This window comes from Pollachius pollachius (genome assembly GCF_949987615.1).
Source record: "Pollachius pollachius genome assembly, chromosome: 18".
Lineage (NCBI taxonomy): Eukaryota > Metazoa > Chordata > Actinopteri > Gadiformes > Gadidae > Pollachius > Pollachius pollachius.
The window spans coordinates 12,014,326-12,035,685 of record NC_136951.1 but is presented as its reverse complement, the minus strand read 5'-3'; the positions used below and the strand labels follow the sequence as shown (position 1 = coordinate 12,035,685).

General features: G+C 44.7%; 1 protein-coding gene across 4 annotated transcripts in view; it reads right to left on the bottom strand.

Annotated features, from left to right (window-relative positions):
* sfmbt2 (Scm like with four mbt domains 2) overlaps window positions 1–21,360 on the bottom strand; it is a 34,138-nt gene that overhangs the window by 11,965 nt on the left and 813 nt on the right. The window contains exons 1-8 of one of the 4 annotated variants that reach the window (XM_079755531.1): window positions 17,431–17,454; window positions 17,052–17,258; window positions 14,100–14,194; window positions 10,349–10,589; window positions 8,214–8,234; window positions 2,428–2,516; window positions 1,785–2,049; window positions 194–291 (exon numbers count right to left, since the gene is read on the bottom strand). In XM_079755531.1, coding sequence (XP_079611657.1) covers window positions 194–291; window positions 1,785–2,049; window positions 2,428–2,516; window positions 8,214–8,234; window positions 10,349–10,589; window positions 14,100–14,194; window positions 17,052–17,142 — 900 coding nt within the window. In that variant the 5' untranslated portion in view covers window positions 17,143–17,258; window positions 17,431–17,454. Of the gene's footprint in view, window positions 1–193; window positions 292–1,784; window positions 2,050–2,427; window positions 2,517–8,213; window positions 8,235–10,348; window positions 10,590–14,099; window positions 14,195–17,051; window positions 17,259–17,387; window positions 17,409–17,430; window positions 17,455–21,360 lie in introns of those variants that run through there. The other 3 variants (XM_079755532.1, XM_079755530.1, XM_079755533.1) reach the window with 3 other exon arrangements.

The following is a 21,360-nucleotide window of genomic DNA, read 5'->3' as shown; positions in this document are numbered from 1 at the left end:
TGGGCAAATTGATTGGCAACAAATATGTAACTTGGAATTTGTGGTAAATGAAGGCTCCATGAAATTTATTGAGCAGTGAATACTATACAAAAACACACACACACACACACACACACACACACCCACACACACACACACACACACACACACACACACACACACACACACACACCCAGGGGGTTGGGTGTCTCACCTTGAACACCTCCAGGGGCAGGGGTTTCACCTGGGCCTCCTGCTGTGCTGCTTCTAGGGCCACCTGCCACTGGGGGGCGCTCTGCAGAGATCTGAGCTCTGAGACAGACAGACAGACAGACAGACAGACAGACAGACAGACAGACAGGCAGACAGGCAGACAGAGAGACAGACAGACAGACAGACAGACAGACAGAGAGACAGACAGTCAGAGAGACAGACAGACAGACAGAGACAGGCAGTCAGAGACAGGCAGTCAGAGAGACAGGCAGTCAGAGAGACAGACAGACAGACAGACAGACAGACATACATAGAGAGAGACAGGCAGACAGAGAGACAGGCAGACAGAGAGACAGGCAGACAGACAGACAGACATAGAGAGAGACAGGCAGACAGAGAGACAGACAGAGAGACAGACGGACGGACGGACGGACGGACAGACAGACAGACAGACAGGACACAGAGACAGAAGGATAAAACCAGGACAAGGTTTAAAGACAGAAATGGCAAAAAAAAAAAAAAAGAAAATGGCCCGTTGACAAAAAACATGCTCCTCATATCACAATATATCCTCCCGTTTTGTTTTTTTCTCTTTCTATAAATGGTATCCCAGCCGCTCTGCCAGCAGGCTTTTAGATATCATCTGAAGACTTTAGATATTTATCTAACGTCTGATTTGTGAGGGCGGCATTAAATCGTGTCCAAACACAAAGTCCACAGCCTGTAGTATCGTCATCAGCATGAGCCCAGCCCCACGCCCCCCCCGCCAAAAAATGTCAGTTAGAGAAATCAGTTTCAAACGAAAGATGGTGCGCGCATATTGTGAGGCCGAGACAACAAGAGTGTTGAAGGACTGGTTTTTAACGTTGCAATAACAAACAACAGCGTGTCGGTTCTGGCTGGCCAAGGTGTTTACACAAGCTGCCATGATGAGACTCTTTAGTATGCACCATCGCACGCTCGCAGCTATCTCAACACATCTTTTTTAGCCAGCGACGCCAAACTAACTACCAAGGAGATGAATTAACGGAGTCTGCCTTAGGAAAACATCTCCCCTACCGGGCTGCTATTTTTTGTTGTCGAGAAAAAACGAAATAAAAATGAAAAATAACAAAAACAAGGAGGATTAAGGATGAACGGGAACAGCGCTAGCTGAAAGAGTCGCTTAGTCACAACAGAAAGGGTTTTAGATGGAGGCATGTGATGCCCTCCGGACCCCACCCCCAGACGACCCCCCTCTTGCCTCACACGCTGGAGGGTCATTTCTTGTGTTTTTCTTTCACAACCAAAAGAGCAGTGCTCTCTTTGTGAATTTCACTTTCAATTTCATTGGATTTCAAAATTTGAATTCATTGGCGGTTGAAGAGACAAACTGCCAACACGTTCACGACCATATTCGGTATGACCAGGCAATGTCATGAAACACACCGGTTCAGCAGTAATCGAACATAAACGAGTGGACTTCATCAACTACTGCATTTTCTCTGACTACTTTGTTGAGACATAATTAAAAAAAATAAAATTAAAAAAATGGAAATAAAATATAACGCTGTCATGGAGTCATAAGGCCCTGCCCCCTTTTCCCCTCTCACCTGTGGGCGGTTCCAGAGAGAGAGAGTTCTCGCTGGCCCAGCCAAGTGGGCGGAGCCTGGTGTCCAGGTAAAACAGCCAGAAGTCCCGCCCCTGCGGGTCCTCGTCTCCCCCTCCCCCCCCCAGGCCCACGTAGCGCAGCCGCAGGCGGCCGCCAACATTGCGGACCACCCGCGCCGGCCAATAGAGGGCGGGGCTGGAGGGGTCACGGACCTCCATCAAAGAGGCCTCTACCACCAGGTCCACCGTGTTCTTACCCCTCATAGGCTGGGGGCCGGGGGGGGTGCAGCCGAGGAGGGAGGAAGAGAGGGAGGGAGGAAAGAGACAAGGGAGGCAGAATTTAATACAATAGAAAAAGAAAATGAGAAAAACGAAACAGCGCAGCAAGACAAAAATCTCTTGTTCTAGCGGAGGCTGGCATATTTTGTGGCAATGAGACCCTGAAACACAACATAGGCACTGTCTGCACAGAGAAACCCCTAGCAGACTCAGCAGAGCCCAAAAGGAATAAACAAAAAGGAAGAATAGACAGAGAACTTAGACATAAGAAATACGTGATAAAAGGTTAACAAAAAAGGAAAACATTAACAAAAAAAGTAGATCTGGATCCTAAATAGTTTAAAGTGAGAATAAGTGCAGTCTCACCCCTTCCAGTAGGTTAGCCGGCGCCGTCCGTGAGCCTGTTAGCTCCTGAACCAGGAAGTCCGTCCAGTCGCTGAACTTCTCCTTAATGGCTAGAGTGGAACACACACACACACACACACACACACACACACACACACACACACACACACCCCCACACACACAAAAAGCGTTAACATTAGCAAATAATCACCCAAAAAAAGGCATATTGAGGTGCTATACAGAAGGATGTTATTTGGACTGCAAAAAGAAAGCATTCATGAGTGCACATGCACAACAGTGGCATAAGAAGGAAGGGGTGTTTACACACACGTGCACGGCAGGGTCTTTATTCTTTTTTTTTTTTTCATGTTTTTCCAAAAAATGCGTCTGTGTATAATTCAAGCCGTGATTGCAGACGTCTGATTGGCCCGTTGTAACTTGATTCCCACGAGACTTCGGTGTCACCACCCACAACCCCCTGTGTTCAGCGGTCCACTCCCCCCCCACCCCAAGAACAACCAGCATCGGCATGTTTCCCTCTAATATTAGTCAGCGATTTCACCCGAAAAATGAGAGAGAAGGAAACTTTGTTTCTTAACAAAGCAACATGGCACGCAGCCAGATCCTTTCCCCGACACAGTCTGCACAATCTGGAGCGAAGATAAGCCGCGGGGCTTTTCATTTCAAAGAGGGAAATATAACAAGCTCCATCCTCCATTACTGTCAGGAAGCAAAGAGTAATAATAATAACATGACTACGACATCGAACAAATGGAGAACAACAGTCAATTTGGGGGATTTTTCATCCTTCCTTGAGTCATTGTATAGCCGACATTAATCCCGTTTTGATTGGTTAGAGTCCCAGGTAACCTACATACATGATTTGATTCTAACTAGGTTAATAAGAGGTTTCTTGGAATCTAGTTCACATGTGCAAAACATTATTAAATATATGTCTGTCAATCTATTGAAGCAAACTTCAGCCTCCCAGTTCCTTCTCTGGGTCTGTTTGGGGGAAAATGTCATGATCATCACGGTACTAATTATAGTCACTGCGCACGCCACAATGCTGACTGATAGCACGAAATTACCAACAATCTCATGCCACTTCCTTACAATGACTACATAGATGCAAAAAGATATGCAATGTCTGTTTTTCCTTCGTCAGACAAGATAAATCCAAATAAACTAAGTATATTCAGGTTGTTGCAATTGTTGCCGTTATTAGTAGGATGAATAACTTGCCATTTCACAGATTGCGTTTTATGTGCTTAAACTAAAAATAGGTTTAAAGCTTGTAACTAGATTCTTACGTGGTAATGTTTGAAATAATACAGGGGACACACTGCGCTTGTTGTGCTTGTGCATTGTGAGTGGAAACGGGAAATTTTCTTTTAATATAACAACATAAATGTAATGTTCGTGCAATGTTATTGTCTCCATTATACCGTGGATGAAATACAGACGTTCCCATCAAGGGGCAGACTAACTCGGAAATTACCAGGAATTAACAGAAAATTAGATAAAACCAAAATGGCAATACTTCTTACTTGTCTATATTAGCTCAGTACGCAATGAAATACATTGACACAAGTAATCGAGAGGATCATGGTTTTTTTTGTGAAATGGAATAAGCGCCGCGGGGTGAATAAACTTCGGTTTTACACTCATGTGACAGTCCTTCAACAGAGGTATGTCAATCAAACAGGCTCATTATCATATTACCGCCCCGCCCAGTCAATCATGAGAAAACTTTATTTCTTTCATGATTGAGTATTAAAAAGATTTTAACATCAACTTTTTAAGATCAACTTCGGTAATCAGTTTTGCATTCTCTAATTCGGCGATAGACAGTAACTTAACAGACAATTATATACAAATATATGAGATATCCACATTAAGTTAAGAAGTATTTGTTTCTAGGTTCAAATGCTTCAAATCAGTGTTCTAGAATTATAATTAAATCATTGAATTTTTCCACTGTGGTCTAATCAATAATCTTTCATCCGGCAGCTCTCAGACCAGTCCTTTGTGAATCAAACAAACAGTCCTACATTTGTTTAGCTAAATAAAATCAATGATGAGGAATGTCATTTATTTTCCCTGTGATTCTAAAAACCCTTTACCACGGTTCAGCCTTGGTTGAATACAATCATTTGGCTGCTGATTATATCAATATTGTTCTTTGAGGTAACCGGACAGCTAGGCACAGGCACACACACACACACACACACACACACACACACACACACACACACACACACACACACACACACACACACACACACACACACACACACACACACACACACACACACACACACACACACACACACACACACAATGCCGGTTGATGTAGCAGTGTGCAGAAAAACTATTTTGAAGACGGCCGCTTGTATTAGACAGGAAGCCATTTAAAACACAGGCGGACAATAATAGAGATAGAGAGTGAGGCAGAAGTCTCCTCTCCCTCTCTCTATTTTCCACGCCCTTCTCTCCCCCAGGCCATGTTGTCACGATGGAGCCTCTTATATCAACGGTAATCTCTCCGTTCCCCCCCCCCCCCAAGGCTGAAGAAAAACATCGAAGCGGAAGAAGACCATTTTCACAGAGCAAAATAAAATAAAATGCATTATTAACCTTGAGCAGCATCCCTGTCTTTCCCTCCTCTCTTTCCCCCTAACAATCCCCCTCTCTCTTGCTCTCTCCCCCTCCCTCTTTCCCTCCTCTCTTTCCCCCTAACAATCCCCCTCTCTCTTGCTCTCTCCCCCTCCCTCTTTGCATACTCTCTCACGATACACATGTGTAGCGAGACAATCGCATAAATAAATGAAAAAATAAACAAACAAACTGACTCAGTCGTTTGCGTACGTCGTCCCCCCCCCCCCCCCTTGTGTAATGGAGTGTTGCCGTGTTTGTTTTGGTTTGTATTTACAGCTCCCTCGTTCTCTAAACACATGACGTTTAATGCGCCATGTGAAAGTTAATGCCATAACGACCTGTGTACTCCAAATTAATCCCCAATGGAGGATCTAACGTAGGAGAGAGAGGGAGGTATGTGTTTATGTGCCTTTGTCGCACAGAAAAACATAGATCCCGTTGATCCAACATAAAGGCAGAGAAGGAAGGAAAATCACGTTGACATAAGTGTTGTGTTTTTTTCCCTTTTAGTTACAGAGCGATGAACGCCAAACGACTATGCAGTTACCAAGACAATTTGTCAACATCAAAGAGGGGAAGAAATGCTTGGATAATAATCTGATTTATATATCCTCGCTAACTACCTATCCTCTTTTAGCTTTACAGTTTCCCCCTTTGTGCAATGATTTAAAAAGGGGGGAAAGCATTGCTTTAAGGTTTCATTAGCATTTTAACAACCTGGGTCCATAGCAAGAGAGGGCGGATCAGAGCAATGTGTAAAATCAATTCCCTCAAGAGCAAAGTGTTAGCGGTAATTGGCCAACTCTCCCACGGGCGGCGTGTGTGGTCGTATGTGGCTGCATGTGCGTGAGTCAGGAAGGACAAGTTATGTCATAGATGTGTTGTTTCAATATTTACATTATGTGTACACTCTGTACTGTCTTTGGTTCTGTTTAAGTTGCATTTGCATGAAGCCTCATGTATATCTGATTAATCGTACTATTTGGGTATTCCCTCCTTTTTAAAGTGATTGTTAAAATCTGCAATCGTGGCTGGTTTGTGCAGTGCATTGAGCCACTACTGCACATCCGGGAACAGCATGACTTGAGAAACACACACACACACACACACACACACACACACACACACACACACACACCCCTCATCTCTGACGTTGATCTGCATCAGGCCCTGGCAGGAAGCTGTGTGGTGAATGCATTATGTCGATTCTGTGGGGGGTGGGCCGTATGCTAACATACAGCCCTAAGTTCTTCTATACGTTGATGACACTGCACTGTGTGTTGTATACACTATAGGTATGGGGAATGTAAAAAAATTGGTATATACATACGCACGGGTGAACTAACAACAGCACGGGGGCACTGAGGAAAAGACACACACATACACATACACACACACACACACACACACACACACACACACACACACACACACACACACACAAAAAAAGGGAATACACTCAAGGAGAGCGCTCATGCTGAAACCAGCGTCTCACTAACCCCACTCTGAGCCCAGGCTGCCCGGCTCCCAGCTCTCACCCTCCCCATTGATGTTTGGTGTTAATTTGTGTTTGCTAGATACACACACACTGGGAGCATAAGCAGCTTTGCTGACTGTTTCTTTCCAGTGTTTTCCTCAGGCCCATGGCCCTCTTGCAGAAATCATTGTGTATAAAAAGGAGAAATTGGCACTTTTTGATCTGCAAATTCATGTGCATTTATAAATGTTTTACCAGTTTGGATTTTAGGTGGTCTGCAAAAGTTTGCGATGACAATTGAGTGGAACACCTTAGGTCAAGGGTTGGGAAGCACTGCTGGAGGATCAACGCGACAACAGCACATGGTAGCATGGCTGAGAGCCAGCGCGGGCATCAGCCTCTGATGATGTAACTATTAAACTATTTAGTCATTTATACTTTTGTTGAATTATTTGATGATATGGTATCCAAATAAGTGACGACACAGTGTCAATTTTGATAATTGCTGAGCTAAGTGCTAATGCTCAAAATTGCATATTAATGGCCTTTGCTCTTGACCGGTGACTCGGCTTCCCTCCGAATCGCTTGAGGACAGTGATCTCAATGCCCCCTACCGACTCACAAACTGTCGGAAGAGGCGGATTGCTGGGGAAGGGCAGTGCATGTGGGCTGTGACTACCTTTTGGGACATTGTTTTATGTTTATTATTATTTCTTGCATTATTATGTCACTAAAAGCACTGATGAATGCTACTGCAATCAGAAATAAACATGTGTTTGTCATATCCCCATGACTATCGTTACTGAAAAATGATTTAGCCTAAAATATCAGGATATAATTTAAAGGCTATATCGCCAACTCCTGTCAGCTATGCTATCTACGCTATAGTGCGTAGTTCCCCCAAATATCCTCCTCTACTGTTGCTACACGCATGATTGAGTGTTTCATGCCGACATGACCACACTGATGCCACACCCGCTCGCACACTCCGACACACACACGTACAAACACACACCAAAGGTGGAAGCACACTATCGCAAAGCAATAGTGTGCTTCTTGGCCACACTGTGGCACATGCACTATCATTTGTGCACAGCTTGCTCCAAGTCAGTGCTTAGAAAGAAAAATAACATTTACCGAATACTCTGTTGTAGTGCGTTTGTGTTTAAGCACCCCATTTGTGTGTGTGTGTGCATCAATTTTAAAGAGAGAATGGGAGCAGTAGAAAGGTAAGAAAAAAAGAGAAAGAGACAGAGGGAAAAAAAAGCCAAGAGAAATAAAGGGCAAGAGAAATAGCAGCATTGAAGGAATTGGCATTAGGCTCTGGAGGCTAAACATCTTGACTAGAAGAGAGACGGTGAAGGGGAGAACGGTCACCACAAGCATAGCATAGAGTAGATTAGCATAGCATAGCATAGTGTAGCATATCGTAGCATAGAGTAGTATAGCATAGCATAGGGTAGCATATTGTAGCATGGCGTAGTATAGCATAGCATAGAGTAGTATAGCATAGCATAGGGTAGCGACAATTGGCATAGAATACCTGACATGCAACAGCGCTAGGGCTTAACTATCATAGAACAAGCCACACAAGTGATATACGTAGCATAGCATGCTAAGCAGAGTCGACAAAGTGGTCAGTCCAGAAGCATCAGAAAAGCTTCCTTACCTTTTCTGAGGTAAAGGTTATCTAAGAGAAAAAAAAAGAAAAAAGAGAATAGAGATATAAGCAGTGACTCATCATTATTATTTACCATGTTGTAATTTGTAGATATTTATATGAATCAGAAGGACACGCCCCCGCTAGCCACCTCAACACTTCTCAGTCACACTGACTCAGCAACACACACACACACACACACACACACACACACACACACACACACACCCTTGAAGAAGTATTGTGTGTTTTTTAAACAGTATATTTACATGCTTTAGAGGGCATCACTTTAAATCGTGTTATCCAAACATTGGTGAATTCAGGCAAAAATTAATAATCCCTAAATTTGGGACTAAAAGGACATTTAAAGAAATCATGCTACATTTTTCCCCTTTATTGTTATTGCTTCCCAGTCTTGGTATTTCCAATGCCACACCAGCAATCAAGCTCGTACTGTCATAGTGTCATGTCGAATATATTATAACACATTATATTACTAAATTCCATTACATCTGATTAAATTATCTGATGCTTTGGTCCAAAGGGACTTACAATAATGCATTCAACCACAAAGATACAACCCAAAAAGTATAAGAATAATGAGTGCTTAGACTTAATCAAATAAGCAAACTGCTTCGAGTGCTACATTATAGAAACAGGAGATAGAGAATATATAGTTTATGACATTCAACTCTCATGAAGTGAAGATAAAATATACAACGTCTCATGTAAATTAAATTAAGAACAGACAAGGCTCATTCTGTACCGCATGCAAATGGGTGAGGCGGATGTGTTGTATGTTTTCTAAGGACCTGGGAGGGAAATACATTTGACATAAATATTCAATTTCTAGACGACAAGTCTGAGCTTGTACACCCATAGGTCCCTGATCGGGTAAAACATCACCCTGCTCGTCAACATGTCCACCGACAAATCAATGAGTGAGGCCTTAGCACTCACGCCTTCACACGCACACACACGCACACACAGACGATTTCTCAAATCAAAAACAAACATTAAAGCTTCTCCTTTCCTCGTCTAAAATCCCAAATAGCAGCAACAAAAAGCAAGCCGAGGAAAAAACAGGCAGTTTATTAGGAGCGCCATGAGAGATAACTTCTACACTTCACAGTTTGAGACATCCAGCCATCTGCTACAGTAGCACGGGCTAAAGAGGAAGTTGAGGCAAGGACAACTACCCCCACCCCCCTACCCCCCTACCCCCTACCCCTCACCCCTTCCCCATCCAAAAAGGTCTTAACGATTTTTTTTACACTACGAAAAACAACCCCTTTTCCGTTGGCCACGGCAGACATCCCCCCCCCCCCAACACACACACACACACACACACACACACGTTGTCTCCATGGCGATGAAAGTGCACACGCTATTCATCAATCGCGGTTGGGGGGGGGGGGAGAGAGCGAAAAATAAATGGCCTGACCGCGCCGAAGGGTGAGTCACCATCCATCTACGATGTGGAGCAGGTGAGGAAGAAACATCAGGAAACACACACACACACACAAACACAGTCTACCTTTAACAGAGCCTCTGCTAAGGCTTGGCCTGCCCTCCACCTCTTCCTCCTACTCTCCTAGTGGTCTTACTGTGATAGAGGTGGTGTGCGAGAAGGTGTAGAGAACACCAAGGCTGCTTTTATTAGAGAGCGTGGGGGGGCAGTTAAAGCTAATGGCCAGTGGACACACACCTGGAGGCACGTCAGAGTGTGTGTGTGTGTGTGTGTGTGTGTGTGTGTGTGTGTGTGTGTGTGTGTGTGTGTGTGTGTGTGTGTGTGTGTGTGTGTGTGTGTGTGTGTGTGTGTGTGTGTGTGTGTGTGTGTGTGTGTGTGTGTTGGAGGCGGGGGCATCTTCTTGGGTATACTGGATGGTCTAGCTGCAGCATTAGCATTAGCCCCCCCCCCCCCCCCCCCCCCCCCCAACACTCTCACACTCAACATTGGCCATTACGGTAAAAAGAACAACCTGTTTTCATCCCTCTGCCCATAAGAGAATAAGCCAGCCAGCTGTTTCCCTTTAGACACACACGCACACACACACACACACACACACACCCCTCCAGCCACCACCCAACCAACTACACACACCCCCATTTCAAAACACACCCAACAACCCAGTCCCCCTTACCTTGTGGGGGCGCGAGGGTCTTGCTGTTGGCCGCGCACCAACCCACGGGGTGGAGCTCTGCCGTCATGACGTCGCACCAGAAGTCGGCCTTGCGGTCGGCGCCGTAGCCGCAGTAGCGCAGCAGCAGCAGCTGGCCGCAGGTGGTGACGATGGTGGCCACCCAGTAGGTGTCGGCTCCGGCCCGGTTGGCCACCTCCAGCTTCATGCCCGGCTGGAAGCTGCTCCGCAGGCTGGTCTCCACCTGGCCAATCACAGGCCAGGAAAATAAAAGGAGAGAAAAAAATGAAGAAAAGAGGAATTTAAGAAGGGAAGATTTGAGGGTTGTTAGCATTGGCTTGTTGTCCTACATAGATGTATATATATACTGACAATATCGCATTCGGCTTCTAAGCATGCGTCAACAATGCGGCCATCTTGCCGCTGGGTAACCACCCAACTCAATGGATGAACGTCCGATGGGGCATAGGTCTTTTCCAAGTCACAATCACTCTATATCACCTTCTTTTAAGGCAATCTTCACTGCATCGAAACATACGTTCCACTGAACAGCCCAGCTCAGGCGATATCTATCTATGGTTGGCCTATGCTGCACTTGGTACTGCGGTGGGACTAACCATGTTGATGCTTGTATTCAAACTTAGTTCGCTCCACCTGGGTTGTATCGTAATAGTGTTGTTGCATAGCAGATGTAGAAAACAGATTTTAAAGACTACCATAGTCTACAGGATCAACTGGCACAGTTTTTCCTTTTCCTCTGATTAATGAATAATGGAGAGGAGTTTATTTCCGTGTTTTCTTTCCACCGGGCTTCAACTCAGTCCAAAGGGCCATTTGTGGCAGTTTGTGGCCATTTATACTTTGAAGGAGTGGGGGGTGGGTGGGACATAGTTATTTTTTTAATAGTAATATGAACATATATATATATATATATATATATATATATATATATATATAGTACAGCAGGTAGGCAAGGCAACTTTATTTATGTAGCACTTTTCATACACGAGGCAGACTCAAAGTGCTTCACGTAGTAACATTGTCACACAATAAAATTAAATAGTAAAATAAGATAGATAAGTTTAAGATTTAGCAGTTAGGCAGAAGGTCTATTTTCCCCTCTAGAACATAGGGGAAATTGTTTTTTTGTTGAAAATGTATTGCTTAGTTTGCAGACTGCTATTTGTGTGAGGGAAGCGCTTCGCACAGTGGAATAATGGGAAACTACTCCTCAGTAATCACCTCTATTAAACAGCTTTAGAACCGACACAGCAGAATACTCCAAACTGCGATAAGGCCAATCAACTATCAACAAATGGGTCCAAATACTCCAAATTCCTGCCGTGGGGTTAGATTCCACACACAGAATTCCAGCTACTGCTTCTTCTTCCTCCACTTGTCCAAACAAATCAAAGCGCTGCCACAGAAGAGCCATGGTGGCTCATGGGAAATTGAGTTTTTATTTCTAAAAAAGCAGCAAGGCAAAGACTGCTTGACACCCATGTGATCCCCGCCTTGGGCTCCCTGAAATTTGGTTCTCCGCGCTCGGGCCGAGACAGGTGGAAAGAGAGAGAGAGGGAGCGAGCGAGAGAGGGCGAGCTAGAATGGGGGAGGGAGTGTGTGTGAGTGTGCAGGGTTTTTTCCGTCTAATACTAAAAATGTGAAGCAGGGAGAAAGCCGAGAGTGAGTAAGGGAGAAAGAGGAAGGCTTTTTGGAGGGTTTTAATTTCCAAGACATATAGGCGGCCGCAACAGCACTCCTTCAGAGGAATATCGCATGCAGCCCAGTAGGATATGCATGATTTACCACACACACACACACACACACACACACACACACACACACACACACACACTGGAAAAGGCCATCCTCTTAGACATAAACACAATACAAACAGGCCTGGGCACTTCCTGCTCCAACAATGCAAATGTGCTGAAAGACTCTGGTCGGCTTATGTAAGAGAGAGGGAGAGACACTGAAGGCTATAGAGAGAAAGAGCAATGGGCGGCAGTGTGTGCAAATGTGTGTGTTAGTTTGTGTGTGTTAGTTTGAGAGAGGGGAGAGAGAGACGGAGCAAGAGAGCGAGAGAATGTGTTCAAACCCAAGAGAAATTACTGTTTCAATTTGTCCTGGCTCCAAACAGAGAGCACGAGGGAAACAAGGGGGACGGGAAGGAGAAGGGAGGGAGGGAGAGAGGGAGGGAGGGAGGGAGGGAGGGAGGGAGGGAGGGAGGGAGAGAGAGGGAGAGTAAAAAACTTGATGCGAGCAAAAGAGACAACAGCTGTGAGTGACACAGCGTCTGTTAAGGAAAGATTTGATAAAGAACGGCGTGAGAGATGAGAGAGAATGAAATACGATGGAGAGAGGGAGGATGGAAGAGGTGAGGACAAGAGAGAGAGAGAAGGAGAGAGGGGGAGTGAGAGGGAGGGGATGGGAATGCCACAGTTCCAGGGAAAAATTCACGCTTGGTTTGTTCCCAACTCACTGCAACTCAACCAAGACGAGAACCCGGCAGTCAAAGTCTCTCTCTCTCACACACACACACACACACACACACACACACACACACACACACACACACACACACACACACACACACACACACACACACACACACACACACACACACACACACACACACACACACACACACACCGTTATTCTCTATGCAGTTTATCACAAACAAAATCTAACTTGTTAAATTCATCCAAGCATTTAAAGAAAAAAATCAACTGTAAAAAATCCCAATGAATTACGAACAAAACCGCAACACGGAATGGTTATACTTGTAGAAAACGTTGAGAAATAACACGAAACGGTTTTGCCTAGAAACCGTTAAGAAATACCGCTCGCTAGCAAACGTCATGCTGCTCTGACCTGGAATATTCATTATTCAGACCGATTTTACAATCCCATTTTAGGGGGATTTCGAGGAGATATCTCTACCTCACGTCAACCACAGATAAAACTTTACAAAAAAGGTAAACTAAAAAAACAAATACATCTATCTATCTAAATATATCTACAGTACATCTATCTATCTATCTATCTATCTATCTATCTATCTATCTATCTATCTATCTATAGAAGTCTTCTTCATCACAATCACCATCACCAGTTTGAATCCTGTGATGTAACTGTCATGGCGGTGGTGGCTTTGGGACCAAAAGAAAGATTATATGTGTGCTACGTCTGTTGCGTGAGAGAAGGGAGGGAGTGACGTAAGGCCGGCCTCCCCACTTAAACACTGGGGGTATTTGTGGTGAGGTTGTGTGGCTGTGTGTCAGCATGTTTGTGTGTGTAGAAAAAAAATAAGTGTAGGCTTACTGAGCTGAGAGGTCACTCCATTAGTTGTTGCATTTTCATTTGAAACAGACAAGATGTTTGTTTAAATTTTATAACAAAATAGAAAATGGCGGGTCTGTTTTTCCATCCTTCTATATACCGTGGTTAGGATGCTGCTATGAGGAGTGTGCGATGCCAAGGACCAATGTCCTTGGCATCGCATAATAGCCCATGTACAACGCAAAAACACATGACGGGATATTTTGCTTTGTCATAATCCAAAACTACAAAGCTAAAGAACTACAACTCCCAGAAGACCCCTTAACACAAAAGCCCAAAACGGTAATCCTGTTGCTCTGTACCAAAAAGACAAATTTAACATCAGTAGACAAATGGCCCGGCGTTAAAAAGGTGCGTTGCGTGTGTGATGGGCCGCCCCGCCCACCGTGATGATGTCACTGCGACTCACGTGTTTGAAGGCCGTGTGTGGGGCGGCGCTGGTGCCCGGCTCCTCCATGTACTCCTCCCAGTTGAACTCCGCCTCCTCCCCCGCCGATCCGCCGTCTGATTGGATGTCGTTTCGCCAAACAGGAAATAACACAACCTCATTAGGCAATTGAATCCATCGGGTCAGTATTTGAGGCACGACGACATGCCAAATATTTTGGCAGTGGCTTTCAAATCTTTTTTTTTAATCAATGAGTCAACCTGAAATAATCTGCAAAGAAATGTCGGAATAAGTGGCTTCGGAATTAACGGCTTAATCACTTCTTCTCATTGTGTCCCTAGTTACACGAAATACAGAGAAATACAAAGAAAAACCAAAACAAATTGTGTCTTCATGCCCAACGCGACACCTGTAAAGCAAGTCCTAACGAGTCAGCTTGGAGCGGCGCCAATACACACAAACATGTATATAGTTACACAAACAGCATATGCAAATTCTTCCAAATAAGCCCCTCCCCCTTGCATATCAATATAAACACAGAAAACCCAAGCCGGTGAAGGCTCCTGTGAAGGAGAAAGCACTTCCTGTAGCCTGCTGTGGACAGATAGAGTGAAGGTGTAACGTGTCCGCTTTATCCTCCACCTCCCTCTCCCGCTCTGCTTCTCTTCGCTGTGGGCGAGAGAGTGTGTGAACGCACGCAGTGAGTGTGTGTGTGTGTGGGGCTGATGGGGGGGGGGGCTGGGATGTATGATCCCGCTGTGTGACTGATTGTCAGAGCAGGCCACTGGGGAGCGGGCCGTATGAATAGTTTGGGGGTCTCCAACCTGTTCCAGGAGAGAGAGGAGGAGGAGGAGGAGGAGGAGGAGGAGGAGGAGAGGAGAAGCGAATGGGAGTAACAGTGGCCTATATTTGGCTTGCGGAGCATGTCTTGCCGCCAACACGTGATGAAAGCCTGACTTTTGACAGTCACCTGTAATGCTTGGAAGGAAAAGAAACGAGAAATCCCCCAGAAATTCCCCCCCCCCCCCCCCCCCGGTCTAGGCCAGATTCGGCAGCATGCTCAGCTGACGTGTATGTGTAGGTGATCTCAATACCAGGGACATTTTGGTGTAACTCCCAAAAGACATTGAACTTTTGCCCAAGGCTTCATTTTCTTGTTTTGGTGATATCTTTGTCTTCTCACATTTGTGGAAGGAAGTCTTTTTTTTACAGGCAGACTTGACCTACAATGTACTATCGTACGCCGGTTGGCTTTTCCATATCTAGATTTCAGTTGTTGCATTTGCAACCACAAGGTGTAGCCATCTGAATCATAAAAAAAGTATTACATGAACACAGATCCTAATAAACATTTGACCGACTTAGCAGCAGGCTTGTGGCTTCCCCTAAACGAGAAGCGACTGCTGCAGAATTTACAACTTCCCCGTGCTGTCGGCCAAAGCCAACATTCCCCTTTTGGTTAGTTTCTTACACTGAATGTATCATTAGCTTAGACGGTTAGAGAGAGAGAGAGAGAGAGAGAGAGAGAGAGAGAGAGAGAGAGAGAGAGAGAGAGAGAGAGAGAGAGAGAAAGAAAGACAGAGAGAGTGAATGGGAAAGCGACAAACAGAGAAACACAGAGGGATGGAGGGACCGAGACAGATAGAGAGTGAATGTTGCAGAGTTAAAAAGAAATATACAGCAGCGGGGCAGGGGGAAGTACGGTAATGGTTGAGTGTTTTGCTCAATTGCTTCCAACCCTAAAAGTCTACCGTCAATTAGTAATGCACGATATAAACGATATACGATATAAACGATAAAAAAAAATGGCCTACGAAAGAGATTTCAATTCTATCGTGATAATGCATGTTGATGACGCAAAATACAATGTTTAATTTTTGGTTTGGTGCAATTCCTTTTCACATTGCAATTTTCGCAACAGTGCCAGAATTCGTCAACAAACCTGCATGTGTGCAAAGAACGTTAACCCATTTGTACCGGCTGCTGTGCGGGCAACATTGTATCTAGTAGATACAATGTTGCTCCGCGCAGCCGGTACAAATGGGTTAATGGTAAACACGCATTGATGCGCAATCCGGTCTTAAAGGTGCACCGGTGAAAGTAAACAATCATGGATATCCAGCGTGATATACATTGATCTGCGGACTGGTCCAACTCCTTCTCCTTCATCCTGACTCGGAATGCGTTAAATGCATCGGCATTTTTAATTTATGTTTTCCAGCATACTCTTTACTTGTTTTTGTCGGACCGTCGGGTGGTGGCTCAACATGGAGCAAAGAGGAGACGGAATGTCTTTTGGATATCGGACCCAAATATCCAAAAGACGTTCCGTCTCCTCTTTGCTCCATGTTGAGCAACGTCTCCGAGACCACCTCTCCGGCTGGGTCAACCTCCTTTTGATGGTTAAAAATATCACGTAATCGACAAATATCTTAACAATCAATGATCGATGATCAATTAATCATGCCCATCCCTAATTGTCAGTACAGTGTCTGTTCCTTATCTAGAAAGACACCCGTTTTTCCTGTTCTCTGCATCTTGGGTGGCACTTAAGAACCAAGGACTTAAACTAAGTGTCGTGCCTTTTAGAATGGTTTGCACTAAAGGAAAGAAACCCAATACTCATTTTATTTATCTGCAACATTATGTTGTATGATTACAGTGTTTCACAATAAATGTTCTCGAAAGGACATACTATATTTCTCTTTTTTTTAAATACATTTAGCAGTTTGGCTTTCCTTAGGGTCTATGTAACCTGTTCTGAAACGGTTATTCTATGATTTTATATCGTGATATATATCGTTATCGCAAGAGGCTGCAATGTATATCGCAATATGGATTTTAGGCCATATCGCCCATCTCTACCGTCAATCTGTTGACAAGATGCCCCTTACCCCCTTAAAGAGTTCCCCGTAGAGCACTTCAGAGTAAATAGGCAAAATAGGAAAGTGGTGATTGGTTAATGGGCCTCACCTGTGGGTATCTCTTCTTCTTTTCCATTGGTGGAAGGGTGGAACCTTCCGGCGGCCCGAGCCAATGAGCGGTCGTGGCTTCGGTTCTGCATCCTGCGCCCTCCGCTGCTCGGTGAACTTTAAACTTTGACCTTATAGTTCTTTTTGTTTGTTCGTCAGCCTGTTGTTTGACTTCACTGCATCGCAGCAATACATCCACGCTAGGCAACTGTAAAAAAATACAAAAATTAAAAATATATACGTTATTACTTAAGTCATATTTTTTGTTTTCGTCATATTTTTCGTGAATTGTGTAAAAGTCTTATTAAATGAATTAACTGATCTGAATGATACTGACAAGAAAAACAAAATAAAACGTGTCTGTGTCAAAATGCGTCCACCTGTTCACCGTCTACAATTTCTGCCTCCCTCTTCCCTTCTCCCTTTCTCTTTCGCTCTCTACCTACATATGCACATGATTGGTTGGATTAGATTTGCATACCACTGAAACAAACTCTTCATCCGATCACCAGCCTATGCTTAGACAATAGAGTAGAAAAACAGGCCTGACGCGAGCGGCATTACAGTGGTGTGGATACAGAGTATGAACTGAGTGCAGCTGGCACAGATGAGGAACTTTAGTTTCCGGGAGAATAAAAACAGCCTGATCTATTAAAACATACGTTTGCAATCCAACCTCGACTGCGTAATGTTTCAGTTATTTTGGGATATAAATAACAACCGTTGCAGTAATCAAAGAGAGGAATGCATTTGAGTAGAAAACGAAACATTATTTTTTTTTTTTAAGTCTGTCACAGTAACTGGATAACTCCACTGTCTACATTATTTTACATCTCTACTATGCAGGAATGAACAGCCTCATGCCAGTAACCAAATGACGGGGAGAAAAATTAGAATCTCTGTAGTATTTCTCAGTCTCTCTCTCTCTCTCTCTCTCTCTCTCTCTCTCTCTCTCTCTCAGTTGGCATCACCGAGGGCTACGCTGATCGTGAGTCAGCCATAGAGTCGCGCTTACACCCACACTTCTCCTCCAGCACACCCACAATTAACTCTGTGGCAATCCATCCTGAAAAAACAAGCGTCAAGGTTTTTCCCTCCACCACGGCCTCCATCGGCTGATACCAGCCCGTGGCACAGGGGGAAAAAATGCCGCAGGAAACGTCATGGCTTTGGTGATCCTTGAAAACATTGGTTTTGTGGAGTTATTGAGATAATGAAAAAAAATTATGAAAAAAATGAATAAACAAATGGAAGAAAAAAATTTGGAGGCCTATTCAGTTCCCTCTTCAAGGTCTGTGGCCATTCGGGTACAAAGCCAGAACAAGAACAAGAAAAACAACCACAAACGATACAGACATGAGTCCTCAGAGTTCACTCTGTGCCCCCAACCACTCATCTGATCCCTGGGATACCACCGAGAAGGACGGACACACACACACACACACACACACACCTCCCCAACGAGATGATGAGCTAATTTGTTTCCCATGATGCCCCTCTGTCCCCTGTCCCACTCACGTATCCCCCCCCTCCACATATTCCTCATACCCATGTGTTTAGCAACAGCTTCGCTTTGCTGGAGCAATGCAAGACATGAGCATGTCACAAACACACACACACACACACACACACAAACACACACACACACACACACACACACACACACACAGCTTGTAAACACTGTTAGGAAGCCCCATGAGCCTACCGGGAGTGCTTGATGAAAACATGTCTGACTAAATGTGAATCAAAGGGTAATTAATCAAGGACAGCAGGGAAGGGAAACCCTGCATGCTCCCGGATGATCTGTTTTTTCAAAGTCATCAAAGCGTCAACGTGACAAAACACACAGATTGTAACATTGCACGGAAAAGCACTAATGCACTCAAAATGTGCCAGAAAGATCAGACTCTGTTTCTTCCACTGACAAATCCACCATCGGAGAACGAAGCACCATGAGGAGCACTGATTCATGAATGAAATGCAAGAACAAAAAAAGGGTGTAATTGAAATCAACAAAAGCAGAATGCAACTGATGTTCAGTTCGGGTATGTGTGTGTGTGTGTGTGTGTGTGTGTGTGTGTGTGTGTGTGTGTGTGTGTGTGTGTGTGTGTGTGTGTGTGTGTGTGTGTGTGTGTGTGTGTGTGTGTGTGTGTGTGTGTGTGTGTGGGGGGGGGGGGTTCAATCCAAATGACTTGCTGTTAATCCCATTCTTTTTTGGAAATGAATCTCAAATGGGACGAAAGTGTGCGCCCAGATTGGCGAGGACTGGAGTACCAGAGATTAGAAGAACCCTGTTTGGTACACATAATCCCAGGGCCGAGGCACTTCTGTTCTGTCCTCCATAGATGGAGGAGTTGGGGTCTCGACTGATTAGCACTCAGACCACCCCAAGCTCCCCCCCTCCAATCACACACACACGTCCCCCGGGCACCGTACACACGTTTGTGTCCACGCCTTTCCCCTGAAGCCAAGTTTACAGACGATTAAACAGGAAAGGATTTAGAGAGATTAGCTACCAAAGCACACATGCCTCCGTTCCTGCCCGCGTTTTGCCGCTCGTTAGTCCGACATGCTGTCCGTCATCTGTTGGGGGGACGTGGACATGCTGAACTCGAATTTAGAATTTCCTTTGATTTAGGAAACGGGAGACAATACTTTATATTTTGAACAGCCGTGATTTCAAGATGGACTCGGTGTTCATGGTTTTCAAGATGTCCTTCAATGATAGAAAAACTAAAAACCAAACGACAGAACAGGACAGGTTCCGGAAGGTCAGCCCCAAAGCTGCAGAACAACAAACGTGCGCACAAGAAAGAACTCGCTGTTAATTAATGAACAAGCAGAGGAGAAAAACGGTGAACGGTTCAGCGGTAAATGCTGAACCTGTTTGGCTAAAGTGCTGAACGCTTATTTGGCGCACCGCAGCATGGGAGATGTTGCCATGTTTTCCTGAAAGCAGTTGTTTTCCACTTCATAAAACGAATGACTTGGGAGTTATTTATTCGTCTGCGACTGCGGTTTCATTCGGGGACTGGACTTGCCCATGTGACGTGTGAACTCAAGGGTGAGCTTGTTCACGTTGCAAATGTGCTCGTTCAATAGATCTTAATCTGGGAGTATTGAAGAGCCATTACATGGTGGGGGTGGGGGGGGGGGGGGGGGGGGGGGGCGCGTTCAGTGGTCTCAATCATCCCCGTTCAGGGCTATCTCTCCGCGCCTTTAGGCCTACAATATCCTCAGCTCTTTAAAAAAGAAAAACCGACCGGGCCGATTTGCATACAATGCGTTATCAAAAAACCAACCCCGTGATGAGTGTGGTTTGAAGAGCTGTTGAACAGCCTGAAATCCTCAATATTGTGGCGCAGACCCAATGAATTTAGTTTTTCAGGAATTGGAAAACACGGTTGGGTGTTGTGTTGTGACACATTCCCAAATGCGCTTCACACATCTCCTGTTATGGGACAATATGCATAGACCTACCATGTTTTGAGCAGTCATAGGCTTAATCTAAAAAGGCAAGGTGGAGTCTATTGATTAGACAAATGTAGGAATGTATTGTTCGGGTCCATCGCATGGACCTCGTTGTTTCGTTCTGCTGACGATTTTAATCCGGAGGCGGATTCCGCCAAGAAACGCAGACCTCATGTAGAATAAGAGAGCTGAGCGGAGGATTTGCCGATCGCCCGTGGAAATAAAAAAAATAAAAAAAATAAAAAGGGATAGGCGGAATAACCCAATTATCAATTGAATCGTTAAATAGTCACCACCACTGAAACAATGCACACAGAATACGAAACTGATCAAAATGAAGAACAATCCAACACACACACATAGGCTAGGCCGATATCTCAATGTAGGGGGTTACACCACATGGGGTGAAATCCCCCCGTTCCCAGTTCACTTCAACTGCAAAACACAACCGCCTTACAGGCTATCCACGCCTTCTACAGAACCCGATATATATGTATGTGTGTGTGTGTGTGTGTGTGTGTGTGTGTGTGTGTGTGTGTGTGTATATATACACACATATATATATATATATATATATATATATATATATATATATTGTCGGACAACACACAATAAAAGTAAAAGAGGAAACGTCAACGTGCACGCGAAGCCACACGGGTGCACGGTGCGTCCGGGCTGCAGGTCATGTGTGTGTTTGCCACTCCAGCTCATGTACTTTGCACACTCAAAACTGCAACGGAAAAAAACTCCCCCGGAGTCGCCAAACGCACACTTTAAATTTAATTCATTAAAGCTCGTGTGTGCGCATCAAAAGAGACATCGCCCGCTCTGCAATGTGC